General features: G+C 42.2%; 1 protein-coding gene across 1 annotated transcript; it reads left to right on the top strand.

Moving 5' to 3' along the window:
- The first annotated feature begins 1,793 nt into the window (after window positions 1–1,793).
- Window positions 1,794–9,624, top strand: dpn (bHLH protein deadpan). The gene is made up of 3 exons (XM_003703121.3): window positions 1,794–2,263; window positions 3,107–3,202; window positions 7,707–9,624. The coding sequence occupies exons 1-3, from the start codon at window positions 2,171–2,173 to the stop codon at window positions 8,871–8,873; spliced, it is 1,356 nt and encodes a 451-aa protein (XP_003703169.2). The 5' UTR covers window positions 1,794–2,170; the 3' UTR covers window positions 8,874–9,624.
- Window positions 9,625–24,788: the final 15,164 nt, after the last annotated feature.

Here is a 24,788-nt window from a genome sequence, read left to right as displayed (position 1 = left end):
ATTAATTTCCATCAACATAACGGAGATAGTTATCGTTTGTCCCGAAATCATGGAAGATTACCTGACCAGAGGCGGTGAAATAAATCAACGGGTCAACAGGGACGTTTACGTAGTATAAAGTCGGGAACACTGGCCCCGTCACGCTACGGTCCCCTAAAAGTAAAAGTCCGGTGCAATAATCACGGGTCATAAAGGTTTATCTGTTTATTGCGGCCGCCATTGCCTCTTGAAATGGGCTGTAACTGATTTTGTCAACAAAACAAACGTCCAGCATTTATTGTCTCGCGTATAGCGTGCTGCAGTTTCGTAAACGCACTACGATCCCTGTAAAACGTCTTTATTTTTTATAGTTTTACACGTTTATTGACAAGGTGTTAGAAGCGTGCCGCTCGAATTCGAGAATATTCAATGATTCACTGTTGGATGCTGTAAATTGTCGGAGAATTATGTTGGAATTTGGAGCAAGATTTATTGCCGGAAATTATTGCAAATTAATTGGTACTTTAGTAGGAATTTCTGGGTTATATTTTAGGGGTGTAATAGCTTCAAAAAAGCTATGGTTACGTGCTTGACTTTTGGGTTTTTAAAAATTTTTTATAATTAGAATTTTTTTAATTTTATAAGAGAGATATACTTGTGGGGATTCAAATAGGGGGTGGAAGATTTAGCCACTTAAGGGTTTGATCAATTTTTGCCACTCAAGGGTTTGATCAATTTTTGCCATTCAAGGGCTTTATCAATATACAAAGATTTATGTACCGTATGTCAGTAGAATAATGAACAATTATGAGATATTTCGCAAAGTAACGACGATAAAAAGTATGAACAAGATTCAATAGTTTTTATGGATGCCTCGAATCAGTTTCGCATTTTCCCATAGGGTTGCGTGCATTCGGCTCGTTTCTTCTCGTCGGCGTTGCGTAAAAGAAAGAGTTCATTGATGAAACGGTCGAGCAGAACATTGCGGTGCCGAGTAAACACTATTTAACGTTTCAGAAGAATTCCCACACAAGCCCTGACGTCCCTCCCGTATGCATCGTTGGCATCGTATCGCGTTGCGCGCGCCAGCCACACTTATGACGTACGTACACACGTCCGGCACACGGTGTGTTTGCCCTCCTCCGTCTATCGTATGCTTTCGCTGTGTATGGCTGGGGTCGTACGTGGCTCCCTGTGATCGTGTAATCAGCCTGCTTCTCGCAAACCCTCTTTGGAATATTCAGTCTTTTGTTTTCGTGCTCGAAATATTTATCGCTGTTGTTTTACCACTGATTCGAACACTATTTCTCCGTGCTGACTCAAAATACTAAACTTCTCCTTTAGCATTTTTAACTTCAGCTCATTAAAATTCTTTTGAATGAGTCACTTTATTATTTGAGTTTTAAAAAATTTTTTGTACTTCTGAAGATTTGAATGAATATAACGTTGAATTCTTTTTACATTATATATATGTATGATCTTCGAAAATATTCTTAAATGCTCAAACAGTTAATTGGAGACTTTTTCAAATTTTATTATTACCCGTACTTTTAATGATCTGAGAATTAATTTAATGATCTGAGTAGCTACTTGAGGAACATCTTGAATTTTGGCTTAATGTAAGGAGCGAAACAGGAAATGAATTGTTCGACTTTCATCCCCACGATCGATGAAATTTCATAAGGTTCCCGCGTGGAGAAAGAAAATGGAAAGAAAAACAGCGTGCGAAGCGACGAAAGGAGTGGCAGAAGGAGAGACTCAAATTTCGAGGCAGACTATATCGGCGAGTCCTGGGGGACGGCGTGAATTCCCACACATCAACAGGTCTCAGGAGGACCGAGGACCTCCCCTCTCCAAAGGTATCCGGGCAGCCCCACTCCAGGACACGTTTCACCCCACTCCAGAGCCGGTGAGTGCATCGGCATGCGGTCTTCGAAATCGAAAACGTCAAACAGTTACCCTCCACACCCCAAGCGGGACGTCGCCGGTAGCGGCGATCATCCCCTTTCCGATGCCAGCGAAATTTCCCTCTTCGATTTCATTGGTGTATGTGGAAAAATTGCGAGGATTCGTGTGATTTTATGGAACAGTGCAGACATTCTACGTTCACGTGTCAGTGATCTTGGAACGGTTTTGGAGAACATTTCGAAGGTGTTGTGGTTTTTGACAGTGATACGATATTGGTGCATAAATGGTGGATTATTATAATTACAAGATGTCAGGCAGCGAGGAGGAACCCGAGTCGCACTCGCAGTCGGGGATGACCAAGGCTGAATTGCGGAGGGTAATTTTAAAATTTGTAATTAAGGGAAATTTGTCAGGATTTATTTTTTTCATTTTGATCTTTGGGAAGAATGGTGGCAAAGCACGTGGTGTTCATAGCGGAGACTTGATATCTTGCTTCTTTGAATACAATTGAATTTTAAAACACATGTGCTCATTTTTATTGAATCCATTATGATTCAAGTAAGTACAAATTTTCATGATATTTCGGACAACACGTTTAACAAATTTTTATTAGTAGAAAGTACATGTTTTTTTAATAGAGTAGATGTAGGAGATTTGTTAGTAAAATGTTCCCCATTAACAAGATAAGATTTGTTAGAAATATCTGATGATACTTTGAATAGTTTCGAGATTGTCAAAATATTATCAGTATTAATTTATTTAATATTGTGCAAGATCGTTGTAATGATTTTCACGTGGCACAGCATTGAAACAGCAAACTTTTATCCTTCAAATAGACTGTTCCGTTAAATACCATTTTCTTATGGTTCAAGTTCAGGTCGTAACTGATTCTACCCTTCGTTGGTCACATTTTACAATCCCAAACGATAAATTATCATAAATATTCATTGCCTGAGGAGCAACACATTGACTGCACATGAGATATCAACAATGATGTTGCTAATAAATTATCAATATAAATGTTAATACTAACAATACTCTCCACAATACATTACTACTAACAATACTAATACAATCCCCAAAATTGATCAAATAAATAAAATCACACCGTTAACCACGTGTTGCACATCCATTCGATCCCAAGATGACTTCCCAGAACTCAAAAGCTAGAATTCGAGCTATTTGTGAAAAGTCCTTGAAATCAGCTCTTTCCTTTTAGAGTAACAAGCCGATCATGGAGAAACGAAGGCGTGCTCGGATTAATCAATGTCTGGACGAATTGAAGAGTTTGATACTCGAGGCGATGAAAAAAGACGTGAGTATATCCAAGCTTGTTGAACCTGTTATCGGTAGAACGCGTGATAGCGGTTGATCTTCCACAATCGATTGACCAGCTCGATTGTGACGGACAGATTGCCCTGGGATATTAATCTCTTAATCTCGTGACACGATGTAACGAGGAATTCTTGACGGAACGGTCGCATCAGCAAAGCTCCGCGAGGACGATAGCAGAAGCGTGCGCCTATACGCGTGATTTCAGGCCGGTACTCATGGAATCCACGTTGTCGCCGGCGCCCGAAACGTGCCATGGTAAAACGTGACCTGTGCACGATTTATCTAGCAACGTGAGCCGAGTTTACGAGAGATAACGCGAAAATATGCGCAAGCTCTCTCATCAAGAGTCTCCAAGAATGAACGAGCTACGTTCTTCTTCTCGATGACGTACGGAATGTTCTTTTCGATGGAGGAATCTTGAAAATTTGCAGATCATTCACTTTTCAGAGATTCCCATGTTCATGAATTTCAGAACAAATTAGAGGTCCAAGATCGGAGGTCTAAGACTGTTTTTGAATTTCCAAGTTTCTAGCTTTATGAGGTTCTGAACTTTTAGATTGCTAAATTTTCAAACTCCTAAGTTTTCAAATTCCTAAAGTTCCAAATTCCTTAAATTCCAAATTCCTATATTATCAAGTACCTAGAATTCCAAATTTTTAAATGACCAAAATCCCCAATTCTCTACGCTCCAAATTCCCAAATCTCCCGATCCCAAAATCCCTAACTTCCATTTCCCCAGAATTCCCAAATCTCCCGATCCCAAAATCCCCAACTTCCATTTCCCCAGAATTCCCAAATCCCCCGATCCTAAAATCCCCAACTTCCATTTCCCCAGAATTCCCAAATCCCCCGATCCTAAAATCCCCAACTTCCAATTCCCCCAAATTCTCAAATCTCCCGATTCCAAAATCCCCAACTTCCATTTCCCCGAAATTTCCAAATCTCCCGATCCCAAAATCCCCAACTTCCATTTCCTCCAAATTCCCAAATCTCCCGATCCCAAAATCCCCAACTTCCATTTCCCCGAAATTCCCAAATCTCCCGATCCCAAAATCCCCAACTTCCATTTTCCCAAAATTCCCAAATCTCCCGATCCCAAAATCCCCAACTTCCATTTCCCCAAAATTCCCAAATTTCCGGATCCTAAAATCCCGAATCCTCTACGTTGCAAATTCCCAAATCTCCCGATCCCAAAATCCCCAACTTCCATTTCCCCAAAATTCCCAAATCTCCCGACCCCAACTTCCCTTCCCCGAAATTCCCAAGCTACCTCTGACCTTCCAGATCCACAATTCCCCAAATATCCCTCCCATCATATCCAATTCTCCTCCACAATCAGTACCCTGCAATAATGCACATCTAAATAGCTTAAAAATGCTGCTACAGCGCAACAAAAATTGTTCCAATCAAATATCTTCATTCTTCTCCACTCAAGTTCATTCGATAGCCATCGAAACGGTAATTGGTCGGAATCATAATTCGTCGGATGAGCCATATGGATCAGCCATGGAGGATCGTTTCGGTACTCACTGTATAAAGGTCAAGAGTCGATCTTTTAATTAAACTGATACGAATAGCCTGACAGAGCGGATGTTGGTTAGGTTAGAAACGTTTGATCAGACCGTCTCCTTTTTCTGCTCGCCGCCTTCTTCAACTGCGACACGATTTGTTTTTCGACCGTAAAATCGGGACTAGTAGCACGAGGTGGACGGGTTTTGTTTTAGCGTTTTAGATGCCTTGCCGTGGGAACGGATGGTGGAAGCCCTCTGCCAACACGTAATCTCCGCTGTAGACTCTACAATGGCACTTCAGTTCGTCCGAACGAGTGCCAAGCCAGTGTTGGGCACATTCCACTTGATCCCTCTTTCAAATGAATCGCATTTCGTTGCACGAGCTTTTGCTGGAGCTAACAATTAAGTTAGGAAGTTTCTACTGGGGACTAAAGATTCACACATCTATGTGGAACGGGGCTGAACTCTCATATGATCGTTTACTATTTCATTTCATACATTTTAATAATTTATTCATAGTCAGTTATTAGGCCCCTAACAATCAAATATAGATACATCTACAAATTTTGTATTAATAATTTGGTGAGTGCACATTTTGTGCAATACTGTTGCAATTTTCAACATGGTGTTGAATGTGCTTATGACACATGTGGTTATTAATTGAACTCAAGGTTTATTTTTGATTTCGTCAAACATTCGACAATAAATGCTTCAAGCACAATTATATGTTTGAACAAAGATTTCATTCGATTTCTAATTAGGTTGAGAAACACTGTAAATGTATAAAATTAATTCAATATACGGAATTAAAAAACAAGATTCTGTTTTCATTATCAGTTCACTGAATCATAGTCTAAAAATAACGTATACTAGCATTTTCTAAAAATAGAACACTTCACTCTGTCACCTCCCTTGTGTCAGCAATTTGATGACTAGTTCATATTTCTGAAATCACAGATGACAGCACGTTGTACATCCTGAGACGTGCAGGAAGAAACGATTTAGATTCCAGACCCTAAGATGGCTGCCTTCTATTTACTGAAAAGGGATGTTGAGTTTGGGAGTTAATTTTAATTTGGAAACTTGGAAATCTTATCTTTATGGATTTAGAAATTTAAGGACTTGGTTAATTTCAAACTTGCAAAGTTTGGATTTGGTCATTTGCAAACTTGAAGATTTGTAATAAATATTAGTTTGTATAAGTGTCGACTTCCTCTGTCGACATTTTTCACTAGGACTTTCCCTGGGAAAAGGGTACAAAGCCTTCATCCACACAATAACTATAATATAGTCTGTAATAGTATGACTACTACGTATCAAAAATATAATCTTAAGGTAGACTGAGCTTGCAAGATTTTCAAAAGAAAAAGAGGAGTTTCATCTCCGTTCCCGCGATTTTCACGCAACGACAGAGGACTCCCGATCGCGTAATACGATCCAGCGAGATTGATTTCTCAGGCAAGAGCGTGTAGCAAGAGAAGCGAGTCGCTCTCACCGTTCTCTCCTCCTCGTCCAGATGACTTCCGCTACCTGCTCGCTCCAGTGTCCGTCCCGTTCGCCCGTACGAAACGCCCCCCGCGTTCGTGGGAACCTCGAAATAATTATTACGAGGAGAAAAAAAAAGAATCTCATCTCGGGTTGCAGTCTCCCTTTGTTGACCGTATCATCTTTAAGGATCCAGCTTCGCGAGGACGGCGCCGATCGTCCTAAAAAAGGAAGAGGACGCTCTTGCCTTCTTCAGTTGCTCCTTCAGCAGGTGTCCGTTCTTCGGTGTCGCGGGAAAATCGATTTCCGCATCGAGTCCCGTTGTTTGCCCACCGACATCGATACTTTTCAAAACAACGACTCTGTGTTTCTGGCTTTGATTCTTGTTTGTCGAATTGTCACGCACTCGCTTCGTCGAGAAGTTGTTGAGCTTCAATGACCTGCGTAAGCGATCTCTTCGACTCCCACGCTTATTTGGAAGGTGACCGCTGATTTACCATGAAAATGCACTGGCCTGATCCAGGGACTAGAAATGTAGCGTAGCACAATGGGATTTCGAGGCTCTAGAACTGTATTGAGCGATTGATCCCTGAAAGGTTTGTGGGAAGTGTAAGGAATATTGAAAGGGCTGTAGCACACGAAAAAAGCTGAGGGAAACTCGGGAGATCACTCCGTTCCCACGAACTGCTTTCGTTTTTTCGTCTTACTACTTTTTTCGAGATTAGGTACTCGCGAGGATGGACTTCCACATCACTGTCCTCGCCAGAAAGAAAGACCCACCACTAAACTTCCACATTTCGTAAATTTCTCAATTTCATGGAAGGACACTGATAGAAAAATCCTCTTCACTTGTCCTCAAATGTAGTGCAAATCGCAGCCGAGTCTCACGGTTACTTAGAACTGTATTTCTGACTACAGCAATTATTATTCCGCTGGTTCTTCTTGTCATTACCCAAGAAACAATTTGCATGCAACCGACGGTTAGTTCATAGAAATTACGAATGGAAATTAGTAAAAAAAATTCATGTAGAATGCCACGCGTAGCCTCCGGCTGACTATAAAATTGCCCGCACTAGCTACCGAAGTTGCTGGCCTGTTATTAAGGTAACTGAACGTATCAAGCCAATTACGTGGGCGTTACCGAGGCGTCACAGACTTCTTGAACGCACGATCGGTATTCATACTTCATCCTCAAGTGTATCCTAGGGGCATCATTTGATTACTGAGCTTTGAACAAGGTGAGAACGATTTTACCGTTGGGTAAAACGTATCTCTGTTTTATCATCGATCGGTAAGTTAGGAAATCTCTTATCAACCGAGTCAGGTTAGGTTATAGTTACCTATATTACCGACTGTGTAAAAGTTTTTATCCCAGGGTAAAGATCCTGTTACACCGAATTATACAAATTTTCGACACAAAAGCTAGATTTTAGAATCGTAAAATGTTTTTCAAACAGTGAATTATAAACGGTTCTTTTTCTGTTTCAGCCAACGAGGCATTCGAAACTCGAGAAAGCTGATATCCTCGAGATGACGGTGAAGCATTTACAAGCGGTACAGCGTCAGCAATTGAGCACAGCGGTCGCTACCGACCCGGCGGTGCTAACGAAATTCCGTTCCGGATTTTCCGAATGTGCCACCGAAGTATCGCGGTACGTCAGCCACCTCGAGAACGTCGACCCTGTTGTGAAGCAACGACTGGTATCACATTTGAACAATTGCGTTAGCAATCTCCAGCAAATGGCGCCATTCTACAGCCACTACGTGCCCTACATGCCGGAACGCCTCTACCCGGAGGTGAAGGTCGGTTTCCAGAGCGATTTCCAGAATGGCGACGAGAATAATAATGGAAGTGCCAGGATACAGATACCGAACGGTGTTCAGCTGATACCCAGCAGACTACCTACGGGAGAGTTGGCGCTTCTGGTACCCCAGTCAGCGGCCATTTCGGCAACTTTTCCTTTCTTTCCCCCGGCTCCAGAGTCTACCTCCAAAATCGGACAGTCTTCAGCTTTCACGTCTGTCCATAGATCGCAGAGTCCATTGTTGAGTCCGTCTACGTCCACCTCCAGCTACGGAGAGGAGAATCATCAGTCTGAACACTATGCGATTGCCTCGCCTAATCGTCAGCATCGGTTTAAAATCCCCGAACAAAGTCCAGCCTCCTTGAAGAGTTTCTCTTCTTCTCCAGAAACACAGAAGCCACAAATCAGTTCTAGCAGCGACAGGAAATCACCAATGCCCGTCTTCATGGAACCCAAGGAAACGAACTATGCGTCCAGAAAGGAGGCTGATTCCTCGGAAACTCTGAACAGCAACGGGTCGGCTCACAATTTGCGACAACCGCTTTCGGTCATCACAGATAAAACCTACAATCGTGCCAGTTCACTGGCTACCAAGAAGGAGACTCTCAAGAGGCATAACTCTGATGGACTACTTGTGATCTCTGATAAAAGACCAAGGTACCAGGACAACGCTGGCACCTCGGTTCACCTGAATTCTTCTAACGCGAAACCTGAAGATCAAGCGGTCTCCGTGGATGATCTGTCTGGAAGAGCGACCTGCTCCACTAATAGAAATTCTAATTCTAATCCTGTCAAGTTCGCTGTGGCTGGTCCTTCGGGCGCTAACGGGGATATGTGGAGACCGTGGTGATTCGCAAACGTGTTCTTGTTTAATTGCTTTCGAATTGATTAAGATGTTTTAACACGATATTGTAAGAAATTCTCAATCAAAAGGGTCTCCAATTGTACCTCTACGTGGATTAAAATAGTGCCTTAACGTTGTGCGTTATCTTCAACAATTGTAACTCGTTTTATTTTACATATGATGCATGTTTTACGATAAGTATTGTTATATTTATTGTTAGTGTAAGACTTAGGTAAGATTAGTAAATCGATTAGGGTAGCGGGTAGGACAATGATGAGCGACTGCGTCAGGTAGGACATAGGTAGTTAATTTTTCGATATAAAATTTCGAAGTTTTAGTTTCTAAACTTTTACATTTGCAAATTGCTATATTTTCACGTTTGAAGATTTGAGAATTTGATAAACTTCGAAATTTTACGATTGATTAATCTGCCATTTAGGAAAGAATGTTAAGAATTTAAGTGTACCGTCGACGACCACCTCGATAACAGGAACGGCCAACTCAGTATCCTCGCATGTGAAGACTTCCAAGCTTTAAGTACAATAAGTTAGCCATTGTGAATAATTTTGTAAATAATCGTCGATCTTATTTAATGTAACGGTTAGACGTAGTAGCTTAAAGTGATTTTGTCGGTAAGTTAAGTTGATGTTGCCAGTTTGCGATTAGGTTAAATAAATGTGAAACGGACATTGTGATCAGTCTTCGTTGTACCTGTTTTATTTCTTGTCGAAAGTCAATAAAGCCTGTCGTAAGGAAACGAATCTCGTTGGGATGTATAAAGTTCGTTGAAAGAGAGAGGAAAAAAGAAAAGCGAAAAAGATCTCCTGGTTGTGGTCTCTGTCGATATGTCCCGTGGTCGCGTGAAAGGCTCGGCAATTTCCCTTGCTGAAAAAAGCCGTCGGGGCCGCTTTATCCTTTTAAGAAGCGTTAAACGCGCCCCGATTCATAAACTGGAACTTATTCTTTCCTTTTTTGCCGATAAAGGAGCAAAAAGGCGCGGCGAATGAGAATTTCAACCACCTGTTACACCGCAAAACCACCCCCTTTCTCATCGACTGAATGCTTAAACTGATTTATCGACAGACACCGTGAAATTTGTTGAATGCCCTTAGCGTTATTCGACGGACGCTCGATTCACCTTCTAGTCGTTGAAATTCTTAATTTCGACGTTGATTTATGGTCTTAAAATGGAGCACCGTAATTTCCTCCAATATCCATCGACTATGCCACATTATTATGCATGCACCCGGTCTAAACACTCATTAGTTTCGGCTTATCGTAATCCTTCAGCAATATTGATTCTACGTTAATCAGGGTGGAACGGGTACAGCTATTTGGGAAAAAATTGACACATTTTTTTTTAGCCCTAGAAGTTCCTTTGTGGTTCGTTAGATGGCAGCACGGTAGCTTTGGAAACAATGGTGGCGAAGTTTTTAGAAACTTCGTGAAAATTCCCTGAGTAGACATTCAAGTTTTTTAAGGACTTATAATTTAGGCTTTTGTATAATGATTTTTTATAAAATTATTTTTCTGTATTTCGTGTGGGTATTCGTATTCAATATTTGTTCACTTATTCTAAAGATAATGTAAGATGTTAAATTAGTATTTGGAAATGTTCGTCTGAATTCTGCGATTGAGGTTTCATATAAGTCATTATTATTAATTTGTACTCTGTATACATAGTTTTGTAAAATAATATAAAATCAGTCTGTTTCTTGTTCGTGTTTTATTTACCCATGAACAACGTAATTACACACTACTTCTAATTCAATCATATTAAATAAAAATGCTAGTACGGATACGTAACTTTATAAGTAGTAAATAAAAGTAATTTATTTAAGTCAAGAAATATTTCAATTATTAATAAAAACTGTAACTTAAACTGTAATCTTAATATAATAAAACCGAACAACTCTAATATCACTGTATCAGATTTATATCCTTTAATCGATTCAGTACGTTCTTTTTACCTTTTACTGATCACAAGTTGTCAACGATTTGTATTACAATGTGTTCCAGCCCGTACTTCAATTTTCAATATGGTAGTCAACCGGTAGACGATTAATAGCTGTCAAGATCGCACGATTCGTATCCTTCTCTTCCAGCATAAAGATTAAATAGGTTTTCAGAGAAAGATTCATTTGTAAAGAACGAATTCGAACGAGTCGAGAGATTTTTCCTGGTGGCGTAGATTCCGTCTTGTGTCTAGCGCGAAGCATCGAAGTCGCCGATTCGTCGGCGCGCGTCGCGAGATTAATATCGCGAGGACCTTTTCGATATTCACGCTTACAATTATAACAGTCGAGATAGAGAATACTCGTGGCCGGAATAACCATGGCCGCAGCCATCTATACTCTATATCACGTGTATAAATAATTACTCCGGCGCGCAGCAATTACTATAAGTTATGGCCTAGCCGGCACAATTTGCAATGTCAAGACATAAACACTGCTACCGCTTACATTTGAATACATTAAAGTGGCACGGGACGCCCTGATTGGTCGATCGGGAGTGGCTCAAGCCCCGTATCGGTACGTGAGCTACGATCTGGTTGACGATTTTTATTACGGAAACGATCATCTCGTTGGCTCCGGGCATTCGATGCCTTTTCTGCTCCGCACTTGCACTGCCCTTTTACTATTGCCTCTCCGCTGATGGATGCCCATTCCCATTCCGTTCTCGATCGTTCGCTAAACTGGATTTGCGATTCCCGATCGATCTTGAAGTATTTACGACACTCCCGTTCCGATAATTCCATTGGTCAATTGTTTTATGACAATACAAGAAGAGCGACGTACCAGCCGATGCTGCTGCGTACCGCTGTTACTTTAGCCTGATTCGGATGAACTTTTGTTAATGTATGGATGAAGAACGCTAGTGAATACGAAGGCAGATTACGAGGCTGCGAACGAGTTTCAGAAGTCGTAGTTTACGTGAGTTTCTCCAATTAGAGACGAGGGATACGATTTTTCTTCGCGGAGTAATTGATGAGATGTCCAGCTTTGTTCTCAAGGGAAACTTGTTTTTCGTTGGTCTTCAAGATTCATGAACACGCTTCTTGCAAATTTTTATTTGGGTCAGAACAGCAATTCGATACTGTGAAATCGATCTATAACTCGATGAAAACAATTATTCTAAAATGTTTCAAATTAGCTGAGTTTGAAATTGCAGCTCGGTAAAACATGTTTATTACCTTCACTTAAAACATGTTTATTTACCTTCATTTTTCTGGTGAAATTGTTACAAAAGGTGGTGTTTCTCCACAAAATTCGAGTTATACGAGATCATATTATATTTGAATCGATAGCCGTTGACCACATCCATCAATATCCCAAAAATCTCCCTCGCAAAAGAAGCAAGCAAAACCGAACCGCCGGTCCGTCCTCAAGGAACGACCTGACCACACACCGTGATCCATAATTGAATCTGTCGTGCAACACCAAAAAATATCACGATTTCGAAACAAGTCGACGCGTCCTCCGAACGAGAGTAGCTAGCGGCGATCGATTTTGAAGCGGATGGCGAAATCACCGGTGAAAATCATCGGTGCAACTCGTTTCCGTTACACAGTGGTCAACCGAGGGCGAGTGTCTCGGGCGGTGGATATAGCAATCGTGGAGTGTTTTTCGCGTTGTTATATCTCGGGTCGGTTCCGATCGCGAGCACGACAGAGACGCGTAGACCCTGCAGGACCAAGAGAGGAGGAGGAGCGGTTTCGTCCGCGCGTATAGTGCGGCTGCCAGGCCATTTGCCTCTGCGGTCTCTTGATTCCTAGCGACTAAATTTTCATCTGTACTCATTCAAGTTTTAATGTGTTTTTGCGGCATCAGTCATTCAAACTTAATCAACAACCAGTTACGCGCTGGTTCAGGCGCGCGCGCGCGCGTTCATTTCTCGTCCCAGCGATCGTGCACACACGTGTACACGTAGGGTTGTCGGTTCTCGTGTTCGTGTCAGTGTGGAAGAGTGTGTGGGCGCGACGGAATATTGGTCGGCCGCTCTGTGACGAGAGCGTATTAATTATAACTCTGGTCAGAGGAACGTCAAGAGATGCTTTTGCAGATACCTACGATAAATTGTCGGTTTACCAGCAAATCTCATTTCCAAACCCCGCCATTTTTCCGCTCGTTTGTCCACGCCCATCGGCCAGAGAACAACGCTATGCCCGCGCCTAGCGATCGCGGTATTCCCTTCCTTTCCTTCGCCGTTTATGTACCTATAGGTATCTACGTACACGTGTGTACACACGTCCGACACCGGTCGTGCGCGACTGTCGCGTGCACAAGAGTGCAATGACAGCGAAAGGGAGAACGCTTTTATCCAATAAACTTGATACGGGTAATAGGAATGTCGGCATTGACTGTCTTGTCGCGCGTTAACGGCCCGACTCTTCCCTTATCAGCCCGACCGGACCAAACTACGCTCGAGTTTTTTAGGGGACATGCATCTCGTCATTTGGGAAATTGCGAACAACGAAGGGGACTTGTTCTGCATATTGGACTAATTGACGATTCGAATGGTCGCTTTTTAGTCACTTTTACTTAATCTCAATCTCCAAATTGATGGAAGAGGTATCACATTCAAATTGATACACGTACTGACTTTAAATTTGGACTTCAGCTTCAAATGCATCTATTACAAGTTCTGTCTTGTAATGGAGGCGTATGTATGCCTTGAAACTACTAGTTAGAGAGTTACTAGTTAGAGTAATTGATAGCCAGGTGTTTTGTGCAAAAGAAAATCATGAAATCTTTATACAATCATTTTGATCAGAATTCAAGCTTTAAATTGATATATCATACCTTCTATTTTGTCACATTTTTATGACATTAAATTCATCATACAGGTCTCCAATTGCTATCACTAATTGATAAACAGTCGTGTTGTATAAAAGAAAATTGGTGAAACGTTCGTACAGCCATTTTCGAGAGGCATGTGTGAACAATGCAATATTTTTACGTCATCACATCAGACTTCGTACATTTGGACCATCTGATACTCAACAACCTAATGAACAAATCTCCCCTGTTCTTCAAACAACTGCAGATTACGGTGTGCCATCAGAACGGATCAAAATTTTAATTACAAAGTTCCATTTGAAAAATCAGATTTCGCTTAAACAGTTTCAATTACCGGAACGCGCGTCTCTAACCGAGCACCGGCAAGAGTCACCCCTCAGAGTCTGCAAAGCGTGTGACGAGGCAAAAGAGAAACGGAAATAAAATCCGAACCAATTGTCCAATCTCCAAACACATTCCCCGGTTGGGGCCTGGTTTACGAAGTTTTACCGTGTACACGCGTGCCGAATTAGCCGAGTGTGGCAGAGAGAAGTGTCGGGGCAAGTAGTAGGAGAGACATTTATTTGCCTGTCGCTGGACCAGTTGGAAAGTTGTGCCGCTACCGAAGGGAGGGCAACAAGATCGACGTTATCCCCGCAAGTGGTAGGGGAACGTTAAAAAGACGAGGAAGAAACAACCCCGTCGCTTAGAGGGGAGCGGAGAATGGAAGGACTCGTTCACGATGCGGTACAAAACTCGAGAGAGAAACGAGGACGGCGCTGAAGGTGTTGAAGCGTGACCAAGGGAAAAAGAAGAGGACGGGGGGAAAAGGAAAACAGAACGGGCGAGCGTAAGCGTTGGATTTGTGTAAAGGCGTCCGTGTGTAATCCGTGATCGTGTGCCGGTGAGGGCAAACCGAGTAAGGGGTCCCTGGCACGCTGAGGGAGGTCCGAAGAGCAGGGAGGAGCGAGCATGTTTTATTAAGTGCGTCGCGCGTGGAAAAAGCGCGAGGCAATTTTCAGGTGCTAAAGGGAACGCTGATAACGCGAGACCACATTTGAAACAGTCCGTTACACTTTTCGACTCGTTATTTTCTGCCATCTCGCGTTCGCCCACGGACTTCTACTTAACGCCCTCGGATAACGACCTCGTGGCCTTCGAGGGTGAAATTTGATTTTTCCTGTTTTCCCTACTACGACCTTCCACCTGGCTTATTCACGGTTGACACCCGCGATGCTCAAATCACCTGCATGGACAGCTTTCGAACGATTCCTTTAAACCCAATTATCATTTGCCCTCATTTTTAAATAATTATGTGCAACAAAAGTACAATTCCTTTTAATTGAATATTAATGTCCTCTTAATATTGTACATTACCGAGTATGATAAATGCGCAAATCCGTGTTTCGTAGCTGCACTTAAATAACCGCGCAAATTATGGAAGAAATCTTCTCGTGGAAAGTTCTGTTTAAAATTAAATTCGAGTGATATTTCATCGGAAATTATAAATTCACTGTGTTCACGTAAAAGCGGAAGGAAAAGAAAGAAGAATAGGAGCGTGCGGATGTTCATGCGCCATCGGTTCATCCGGATTCACCCTCTTTCCTCTGATCAGCGTATCAAACATTTTCCCCGGTCCTTAGCGGTATTAACGTTGTCCGAAAGACAAAAAAGGATTGCATACATCGTTAACGCGTACCTATACGTACCGAGGAAGCAAGCCATCTATTATTTCACCCGTCAATGAGATGTGTCAGCGGTGACGGGTATACGTCATCCGCGGTGTTCGTCCAGCGGCGGACGAGTCCGCACGGGTTTCGCACAGATAACCAGACAGGAGGAACGGAGATGGATGGACGGGTAGACAGTGGGACAGAGAAGGAGGCAGATCACCGGGCCGAGAAAGGGAGAACGAAAAAAAAATAGCCGGGGAAAGTGGAGAGGCGTCGACAAAGTGAGAATTAATATTCAATCGCATTAACGAATCGTCGCTGGCGACGCCATCGTTATACCAGAAACGTACGCGTACGGTGGCTCGAGGAACGGCGGGAGAGATGTGGGGGAGTCACAGAAAACGGGCTAGCTGAAACAACCCCCTTTGGCCTCCAACCCCAGCGAGAGCGTCGCTCCATCTCGCTCGAAGCGCGACGCCAAATGAAAATACCGAAGGACAATGGAAATACTAATGATTGATTGGATACGAAAAAGAATTATAATTGAAAAAAACGCGGAGTGCTGACCAAAAAAAAAGGGGGGTGAGCACTGGCACGGGATGGTTGAAGCGAGACGAAACGACGGACGAAGACAACGGCAATCTGAACGCGGCCGGAGAAACAGAGAAGGCGAACGAACTATTGGGAATAATATATCAATACCCATCGAAGCCACGCATACGAATGCGACGATACCGTGGAGCCGTTTCGGAGGCAAGGGGCGAAGGGGCTCGACGGAGACCTGGGTAACGGTGTACACGGGGTAAGGGGTCGAAAGGGTGGCCGTTCGGAAAGAGTAAAAAATATTACACCCTCACACACTGGCGCCGACTCGCGGATGAAACGGGCACTAACCAATACCAATAACGGGCGGCACAAAAGAACGACCGGTCGGTGTGCGAAAAACAGACCCACACCAGCGGCGATCACGATGCCTAGCTGGCATTATAGCTTTTCACGTACCCGGTGGCTTCTCGATACCATACCCGGCCAATCTGTGGCTGTTCTACTGTCTCGTTGCCGCACGATTTGCTTACCTTAATGTACCACGGTGTTTGCGAAATACTCTTTGCACCATTGAACTTGCTACCAGCATTTGCAATAGGATTAACATTAAGTACATTGATCTGATACTTTCTGGTATTTAACAATTGTCATTCTGTGGTTGAGGTACAATATTACATAGATTGATATCACATATTACATAGATTGATTTGGACCAAATGTAATTTCATATCATTAGTGTTTAAGGGTAAGTGAAATTTTATCTGGTATACTAAAATCATAGGGTGCACTTCTGGTACAGTTCTATGTAATTTAACTGTAAGATCATTTTGAGACTCTGACTATTACATAACTAATTTGTCACTTTAATGTTTGCTGATTGACTGAACATAAATAATATTTGCAAGAGCAGTTGAATTAATATTAGATAGATCAATTTAATACAGTACTTAAATGATGACATCATTCTGTGGCTGAGCACTGTACCATAACGATGCAGCTAATTTTGGTTGGGCTATTATAATGTTTCAGAGTGTTTTAGTTGTAGCAGTAGTTTACAAGTAGTTTGTTGTAGTAGTATTACATTTGCAGTAGTTCAAAATGTTTCTCAGGAATTTGACACTGTAGAAATTCTACGCTTATAAATACTTAGGAGGATAAATGTGCAGGTTCCTTATTAAGTGTAGCAGATCGAATGCAACCTTGCCATCTCATCATATATAATGTACGAGTTATTGAGCTCATTCCATAATTTCTTAAAATATTTATTTAGCAAACTGTTTCATCTCAAGTATCCAGAAGAAGGAATTGTACATCGCAGCAGAACTTTCTAACCAATCGATCACATCCAATCTAAATGCCTCTAACTACAACTTTAGCAAAATATGCTATTTGTCTATCAGTACCTTTTTAGTCTCCGATTAGCTAAATAAATGAAGTAAACCATAAGACCTTATCCCAGTGTAAAATCATGTTTAACATGTTTATCAAACACGGTTATTCTTACAATAGAAAGAATGAGCAGTGGTCCCGGGCCGGGCGTCGCGACGCTTCACGGTGACAGTCCGTCGACTTTGTCGTTGAGGGCGACCCTGTAGATGCCACATAGCGTGGCACACGGGATGGGTGGGCACGAAGCGCGCGTTTAGCATTTGAAAAAAGCCCTCGACGGCTGACCGCCTCGCCCGAATCTCCCATACACACCCGCACAAACAAAAGGCTGCTACATTTAGCATTAAAAAAGCACGCGGACCAGCTCGACTGTGGGCTACTACCTGGCCAGAGGGTGAGAACGGTAGGTGGAGGCGAAGGAGGTGGAGGAACGATGCAGCCCGATGCCAGTTACTCTCATCTCCGTGGCCGGACATGCGGCCCTCTTCCACTATTGTGCTACTATACGCACAGTAGTCGACGAACCGACAGAGAAAGATACTATGCTCGTTGACGCTGGCGGAACAGAGAGACACCAGGAGCGAACGCGAAACGTACGGGACGATGGTGTGGGCAGCCTGGATCGGGACAGAAGTGGTTGATGCATTGGGACAAACACATTTGGCATTAAAAAAAGCTCCGACGGTACGTGTGTTCCGCGGAAACGGCATTCCTCCATCCGACAGCCGTCTCGTGTAAGCGAACGGAGGGTTGCACCGTGGGGGGTGAGTTCTCTGCATGTGTGCGTGTGTGAATTTGAGCGAAAGAAAACGGACATGGGTGAAACGTTTCCGTTTGCACCGTGCATCGTCCTCGTAATGTCTTTTGTCCAACTTCTGTTACGTTGTTTATGCGTTGCTGATCCACATTCTTTTGCATTGCTTTTGGAAGGATGTTGAAATTAAATAGATGACTAGTTTTAGGAAATGATGATTCATGGATTATATTGATCTCCAGATCATTATACTCTTCACTGATCTCTAGATTTATTAGATTTTAATATTTATAGATTTCTGGAACTTTTCGGTTCCAACATTAAGATCACTATACTTCCAGATCTCTAGCTTCCTCGGTTCCAATACTCTAGGGTCTCTATACTCCTAGATCTCAATGCTCCTAGAGTCCAATACTCCTAGGATATCTACACTCTCAGATTTTTATCTCCTTCGATTCCAATACTCTAGGGTCCTTATACTTCTAGATCTCAGTACTCCTAGGTCTCTATACTCCTAGATCTCAATACTCCTAGGTCCCTATACTTCTAGATCTCAATACTCCTAGGTTCCTATACTCTTAGATCTCAGTACGCCTAGGTCTCTAAACTCCTAGGTTCCTATCTTTCTCGAGTCCCATATTCTTGGGGTCTCTCTGCTTTTATATCTCAATGCTTCTAGATCCCCATACTTCTAGATCTCAATACTCCTAGGTCTCCATCTTTCTCAACTCCAATACTCCCAGGTTTCCATCTTTCTCTAGTCCAATACTCCTAGGGTCGCTACTGTTCAAAATGTTAATACTCCCAGGACCCTATCTTCCTCAGCCCCAGTACTCCTATGATCCCTATACTCTTAAGCACCTCCACCCCTACTTCTTCACATTTCAGTATCTTCACATTCCACTATCCACACATGTCCACATGCATAAACCCTTACCAACCAACGTATTAAGCTATTTATAAAATAGCTAAACGAAGAAAGTGTCATTGTCAGATTTTTACGCGTTCGGTTTACGCCCGCAACGTGTCCTCGCCTCGTCACCAGCCTTCGTCCTCCTGGTCGTCCAAATGCCGTTGCACGGTCCGGGGTTTCCATCATTTTTTTGTCGATGTTACTGCACTTCTATTTTCATTCCGCCTCACGTTCCGGAGGCCCGCTCGTGGTGGAGGAGAAAAAAAATGCGTTCCCCGAACACGATTGATAGGTATGAGCACACGGGCGTGCGGCTACGCACGCCTGTATTCGTGTATCCGTAGAAGATGACAGAGAAGTTGCGCGACCAGAGGAAGCGAGAGAAGTTGCAAAAATAGTGGCAACCGAGCAGAGTGTAAAGGGGTAGTCGTTGAAGCTACCTGTTCCTGTGATTCAGCCTGGTTTTCTACCAGACAGAAATAGTTATTAGGTGTAGTTTATTAGTTATGGAACGTGCGCGCGTTATTAGACATTTTCGGGGGGAGTTTTGTGGAACGATGAGGAAGAATGGAGGGTTGAAACGAATGCTGAGTAACTGGCCTTTTTTCCCTGGGATTTTGGTGGATCATCTGACAATTTAATTATGTTGATTTGTAATGGCTCGGTTAATTATGTCTTGTAAATCAATCCTGTGATTAAGGTCACAGCTTGAAATTTAATTACCTGATGAGAAATTCAGGTTTTACCATAAAAAATTGAACTTCTTTGTTGTAAAAAGTAGTGATTATAATTGTACAACTATCACTAATTGAATTCTTGGCTGTAACGAAATACTGCTACAAAAATTAGAAGATATTTCGCAACAGCAGATTTCAATTTATTTGATGTAACTTCGTCAAATATTGCACCGGTAAAACAGTAAACAGTTTGAAACGATGAACGAATGCTTTATACTTTATAAGTTCGGGAGAGAATTTGTATGATGCGCGTGGAGTCAGTAAACATTCATGTGGGAATTTAATGTGCTGGTTGTTTCGATACACCTTGCTTGCAAACGACAATTTTAAATATTGCTGTGTGAATATGCGAAGTCAAATACAGCCAGGTGCCCGAGGGATTAAGGCGGCTCGGTCGGGATAAACATAAAGTCTCGTGAACGAAATTTGCAAATCACGCGATCGAATTTAATCACGTGTACTTTAAATGCAACAACGAGATCGTGCAAACATTGCACGCGCGGGAAAGATTCTGTCGATCCCGCCAATTGAATGACAAAAACAATTCTATGTAATGATTGTGGACTTTATCGGTAGATCGACTGCATTGTCAGAGATATACATTGCGCATGAGTAGACTGATAAATTATGTACAAGTACGGAATTCTGGAACAATTAGAATATTTATTCCTTCGTTCCTTTTACTAATAAAATTATTTAGTAAATTTGAATGAGTAAGATGTTTCAAATGAGCAATTTTTACGGTGTATCATCATGTATTTGGATATGTTTGAAATAATTTAGTGACGCCGATGGAACGTGGATGAAAGTAGAAGTATAATTCGCCAGGTAACACAGTGTATTTCATCGTGCACAATTTGTATCAAAGAAATTCATCGACCAAGCAGGAGCAGCATCGAGTAATAAAGTATGGTCGATCGAGAGGGGGATCGAAGAAATCGCAAAAAACAACAGCAACGAGGATAAAAAGACGGGAGGAAGAATCGAAGGTACGTGGACGGGGTTGATCGGTTGCCCGCCCCTCTCTCGTCCAGCGGATAATTAAAAATAGTCCCCGCGGCCCTTTACTCCTTTTTCGCGGCTCATTAAATCGACTATAAATTATGCATCGAAAATTACGGCCAGGCCATCCGAATATCGGTACGAACCCCGCACCCCCGGTGGCAGCGTCACGGCATAATAAGCAATTTGTAATCAAGAGGCGTCGTACGGGTGTTATAGTTAGTAAGAAATCCCATGGAAGCCCCTCGTCCCGTCCGTGGACCGAGCCACGACTGAAGCACAACCCGAAGGGGCTGGAGCGTGGTGGAACGCGTAAAAAGAATTGCAAATTGCGAATTAGCATTATGCACCGTCTACTCAAATCGTTATTATCCAACGGAGTTCTACTCGTCGCTGCTGCTCGGTTCGACCCTGCCCCTGGGGATGCGCTTTGTCGCGATACTCCGCTGCCCAAATCGGATTCACGTCGTTTCGAGCACCGACGCAACCGGTTATTACGCAGGAACAGGAAAATTAAATATCGTGCCTCCGTGTGCTCCCTCGAAAAATACCTGATAAACCGGGAAAGGACCGCATTGTTTCGGATATGGATGCTGCGATTCCCACCTGTTTTTACTCCACGCATCAGCCTTTTTGGACGAAACGACAATTTTTACTCATTTCATGTGCAATTTAAGTCTACGCTCTTCTAAACCTTTGGTTCTCCTAGTTTCCCTATAGGTACACCCTTGTAGGTTCTTAGATATTCTTCTTACAGCCACGATCACTTATGGAGAGACATCTCTCCGCTCAGTTAACGAGACTTTACTATCTACCTACTACATATCAAAATTAAAATTTGACCTCATAATTTAGTTTTATCAAAAGTGACTATTAGTTGCGTTTTTATGTAAAAATTAATTTACGTACAGGATAAATACAAATTATGTGTTTGCTACATAAATTAGTACCTACACAAAGTAATATAGGAAATCATTTAAGTATATTTTTTTAATTATAAAATTATGAATTTTTAGAAAAAAAGAAAGTCAGTAAACAGCCTTGTGTTACAGCTTCGTAGATTACATGGATGTAACCCATCGAAATCGATGTTAACTTTGAAAAATAACATTTTAAAACGGTGACACGGAAATTCGATGGACGGAAGTCTTGGTGGTGGCGCGTGTCCGCCACGTTCCGCCACCGAATTTAAATAGTGGCCCGGTCGTAATATTGCATTAATAAATGGAATTAGCGAAACAGTAAAGTGCTTTTAACGGGCTGTGTCTATCCTGACTCCTCTAATATGACAAATACACCATGGCGGTGCTGGCGGTTTCGGCGTTCTTGCATTCATTAAATGACGCCGACAATGCGGCCCGCGCGATTATTAATGGCACCGTATCAAAATCAATTTTCATTTGTTGAATACTTATGTACGTTGCAATCCAATTTGCACGAGCGTCCTGTGTCCCCTCGTTCCCCTCGACATCGCCAGTTTTACCGTAATTGAAAGTCCTCCAGCATTCCAACTGCATGCCAAGATGTAACGCGAGAAACTGCGAAATCGTGGCAGCTTTTCGTTGAATAATTATTAAGTCTGTCCGATTATAACGTTTCTCGTCCACTGCTATTTTTCTCGCCATTTATAACCGCTCGAGGAACGCTCACTGACCTCGTTTTTATCGTCTCCATTGCCGCCACCAAATTGGACGAATTTTCTGAATTGATCGTTAATACCCGATCGGACCGATAATATATTGCTTGATTATTTTTTATTAATATAGATGGTAGAAAGAGATATCACAAATTCAATTAAATAATTTGAAAGTGAATACGAAAGGAATGCATTAATTTGTCTGAGCTCTTTTTATTTAACGATGTTTGAAATTTATCATTAATTATGTTTGTTTATTATTTTATATCAGATAGAGAATTTGCTCTCCTATTTTCCCGACAAAATTTATCGGACAGAAATATATCATAGTGTCAAGTAATTTATGTACACTTCGAAATATTGCATCGCGTTTCGCCATCATATCCCATCGCATTGTTCTTCCATCTTCTTTTACGGCCCTCCACCTTCCTCTCAGTCTTAACGGCGATCGCGCAAAAGTAGTTTCATCCGAAAGCGGCGAGTTAATTAGGTTTCTTCGAGATCTCTTGCCGCTTCGTTGATCTCGGTTCGCAGTATTATTACCGGCCGGACCTTTATTTCGTCAACGGCCCGTAACTTCCGGCCAAGAAATCCCTCCTCAAGATGCGTTTCCACTCCTTCCAAGTCTTTCGAGTGTTTTTCTTCGACTACTTGTTCGCTATCTGCTCGTTACCGTGCTCGTTAATCGATCGATCGGTCGCGTGGATGATGTTTCGTTATTATTTTCATCGCAGTCTCCCCGATGGAGGAACTGTGACAGTTCACGAATCAAACTACCCGCACGAAATTTACATTGGAATTGTAATGCAAAAATATCTGGTGAGGTTTAAACGACTGAATAAATTGCATGTCGAAAAACCGATAAAATTGTTCGAAGGCTTTCACGGAATATTCATTTTCTGGATATTGCGGCACTGCTCTTCATGATGCCGAAGATTAGTCGAAATTGCGCTGGAATTATGCGCTGAAGAATAGTCATAAACTTTTGTATGCTGGACAATTTTCGATTCATTGTACTCGCATGGAACTTTTTTATTAAAGAAATTAATTGCACATCATTAAAGGGTAAATTTCTATCGACTTCAATATCTGTAAAATTATTTTTCTAAAAAAAAAGGATTCATAAATATTCAATATAAAAATATAAAAATTCTTAAGTATTAAGTAGTAGTTAAGGTTTCGTTGTACAAATCCTCGAGTCGGATATTAAATGTACCTGTTCACACTTTTTCGCGGAACACGCCACTGTGCGAAGAACAGAAAGGTCCGAGTAAGAAAAAGACGAACAGAAGGCAGACACAGCGAGAAAGGGACGAGAGAAAGAAAATCAACGAGTTCGGACGAGTAGGGAGTTGAAAAGAGAAGTAGTAGGTGCAAGGGTGAGCGTGGTTGGGCTCGAAACTACCAAACTACTTTTCAAGCTGCCCCCGCGGCCCTGGCAAGATTATAATTAAAACGTCGCGCTGCGCTGGATAATAAATTAATGCATAATTAACATAGCTAATTATAATACCGGCTGAAATTTTTCTCGTAACTCGCAACACACTGGTACCTCGCATGCGGAGGCAGTGCAGCCTGGTAATTTATGATCGGACATGAAAAATTACCGTCTCGGGGGGGAGGTTTAATCATCCTCGAAACACCCCTCTCCCCCGTCAACCTGCACCGTATTCGTCGACCTTTTGCCAACCGACGAACACACGTTCGTGGCATCCTCCAACCTGCGGACGGACTTAATAACTTATTATAATTCGACGCAACGTCTTCGACAGCCTAAATCGACAGGTTGCAAAAGTTTAGGGTGTTCTGACAAACTGAAAGATTCTATATAGGTAAATCATTTATGGGGTGTGTCTTGAGTGGTAGTTATTTAAAGGTACCCTTTAAATTTTCCAGCAAAATTAGACAGTACACAAATTTGTTCGCGAATGTGTACAAGAAAGATTTTACTGGTGGAGCATGTTTGACCCGGCATTCGCGGCGCGTACGATCGCATCGTCCGTTACCCGAGGGTTAATATTGATTGATGGTGTAGCCTGATAACTGGATAATGCGTTAGTCAGGGACACGCAAAAATCGAACGAAAGCTGGTTCCCGTGATTTGTAACAAATAAGTGACAAAATGGGGGATGGAAAGCAGGGGTCGCGCCGGGAGAAAGAGGGGTTGGAAAGAAGCTTATCCAGTTAGGGAATGATGAATTTTAAAGGGAGTGAATTTGCACGTGATGCTTAAGATTCTATTTCTGTAGGCCAGTAATTGGAGCCTCTCTGGAATTTTTGGATACTCAACTTGTTGAATTTTGAGACTGAAATTTATTTACAGACAAGAAGTATTTTATTAATATTTTTCTGAACTATAGTATAAATCATATTGAATAGAATAAAAATGTCTGAACACCGGTGGCAAAAAGTTGCAATCAGCTTTTCACTTCGAAAACGAAGACATCGACTAATCAGATTACGAACGAATAAAAACTGTTTCTAAAAGTGTGT

This window comes from Megachile rotundata, chromosome 6 (assembly GCF_050947335.1).
Source record: "Megachile rotundata isolate GNS110a chromosome 6, iyMegRotu1, whole genome shotgun sequence".
Lineage (NCBI taxonomy): Eukaryota > Metazoa > Arthropoda > Insecta > Hymenoptera > Megachilidae > Megachile > Megachile rotundata.
The sequence above is the reverse complement of the archived record's forward strand: the minus strand, read 5'-3'. Positions and strand labels throughout refer to the sequence as shown.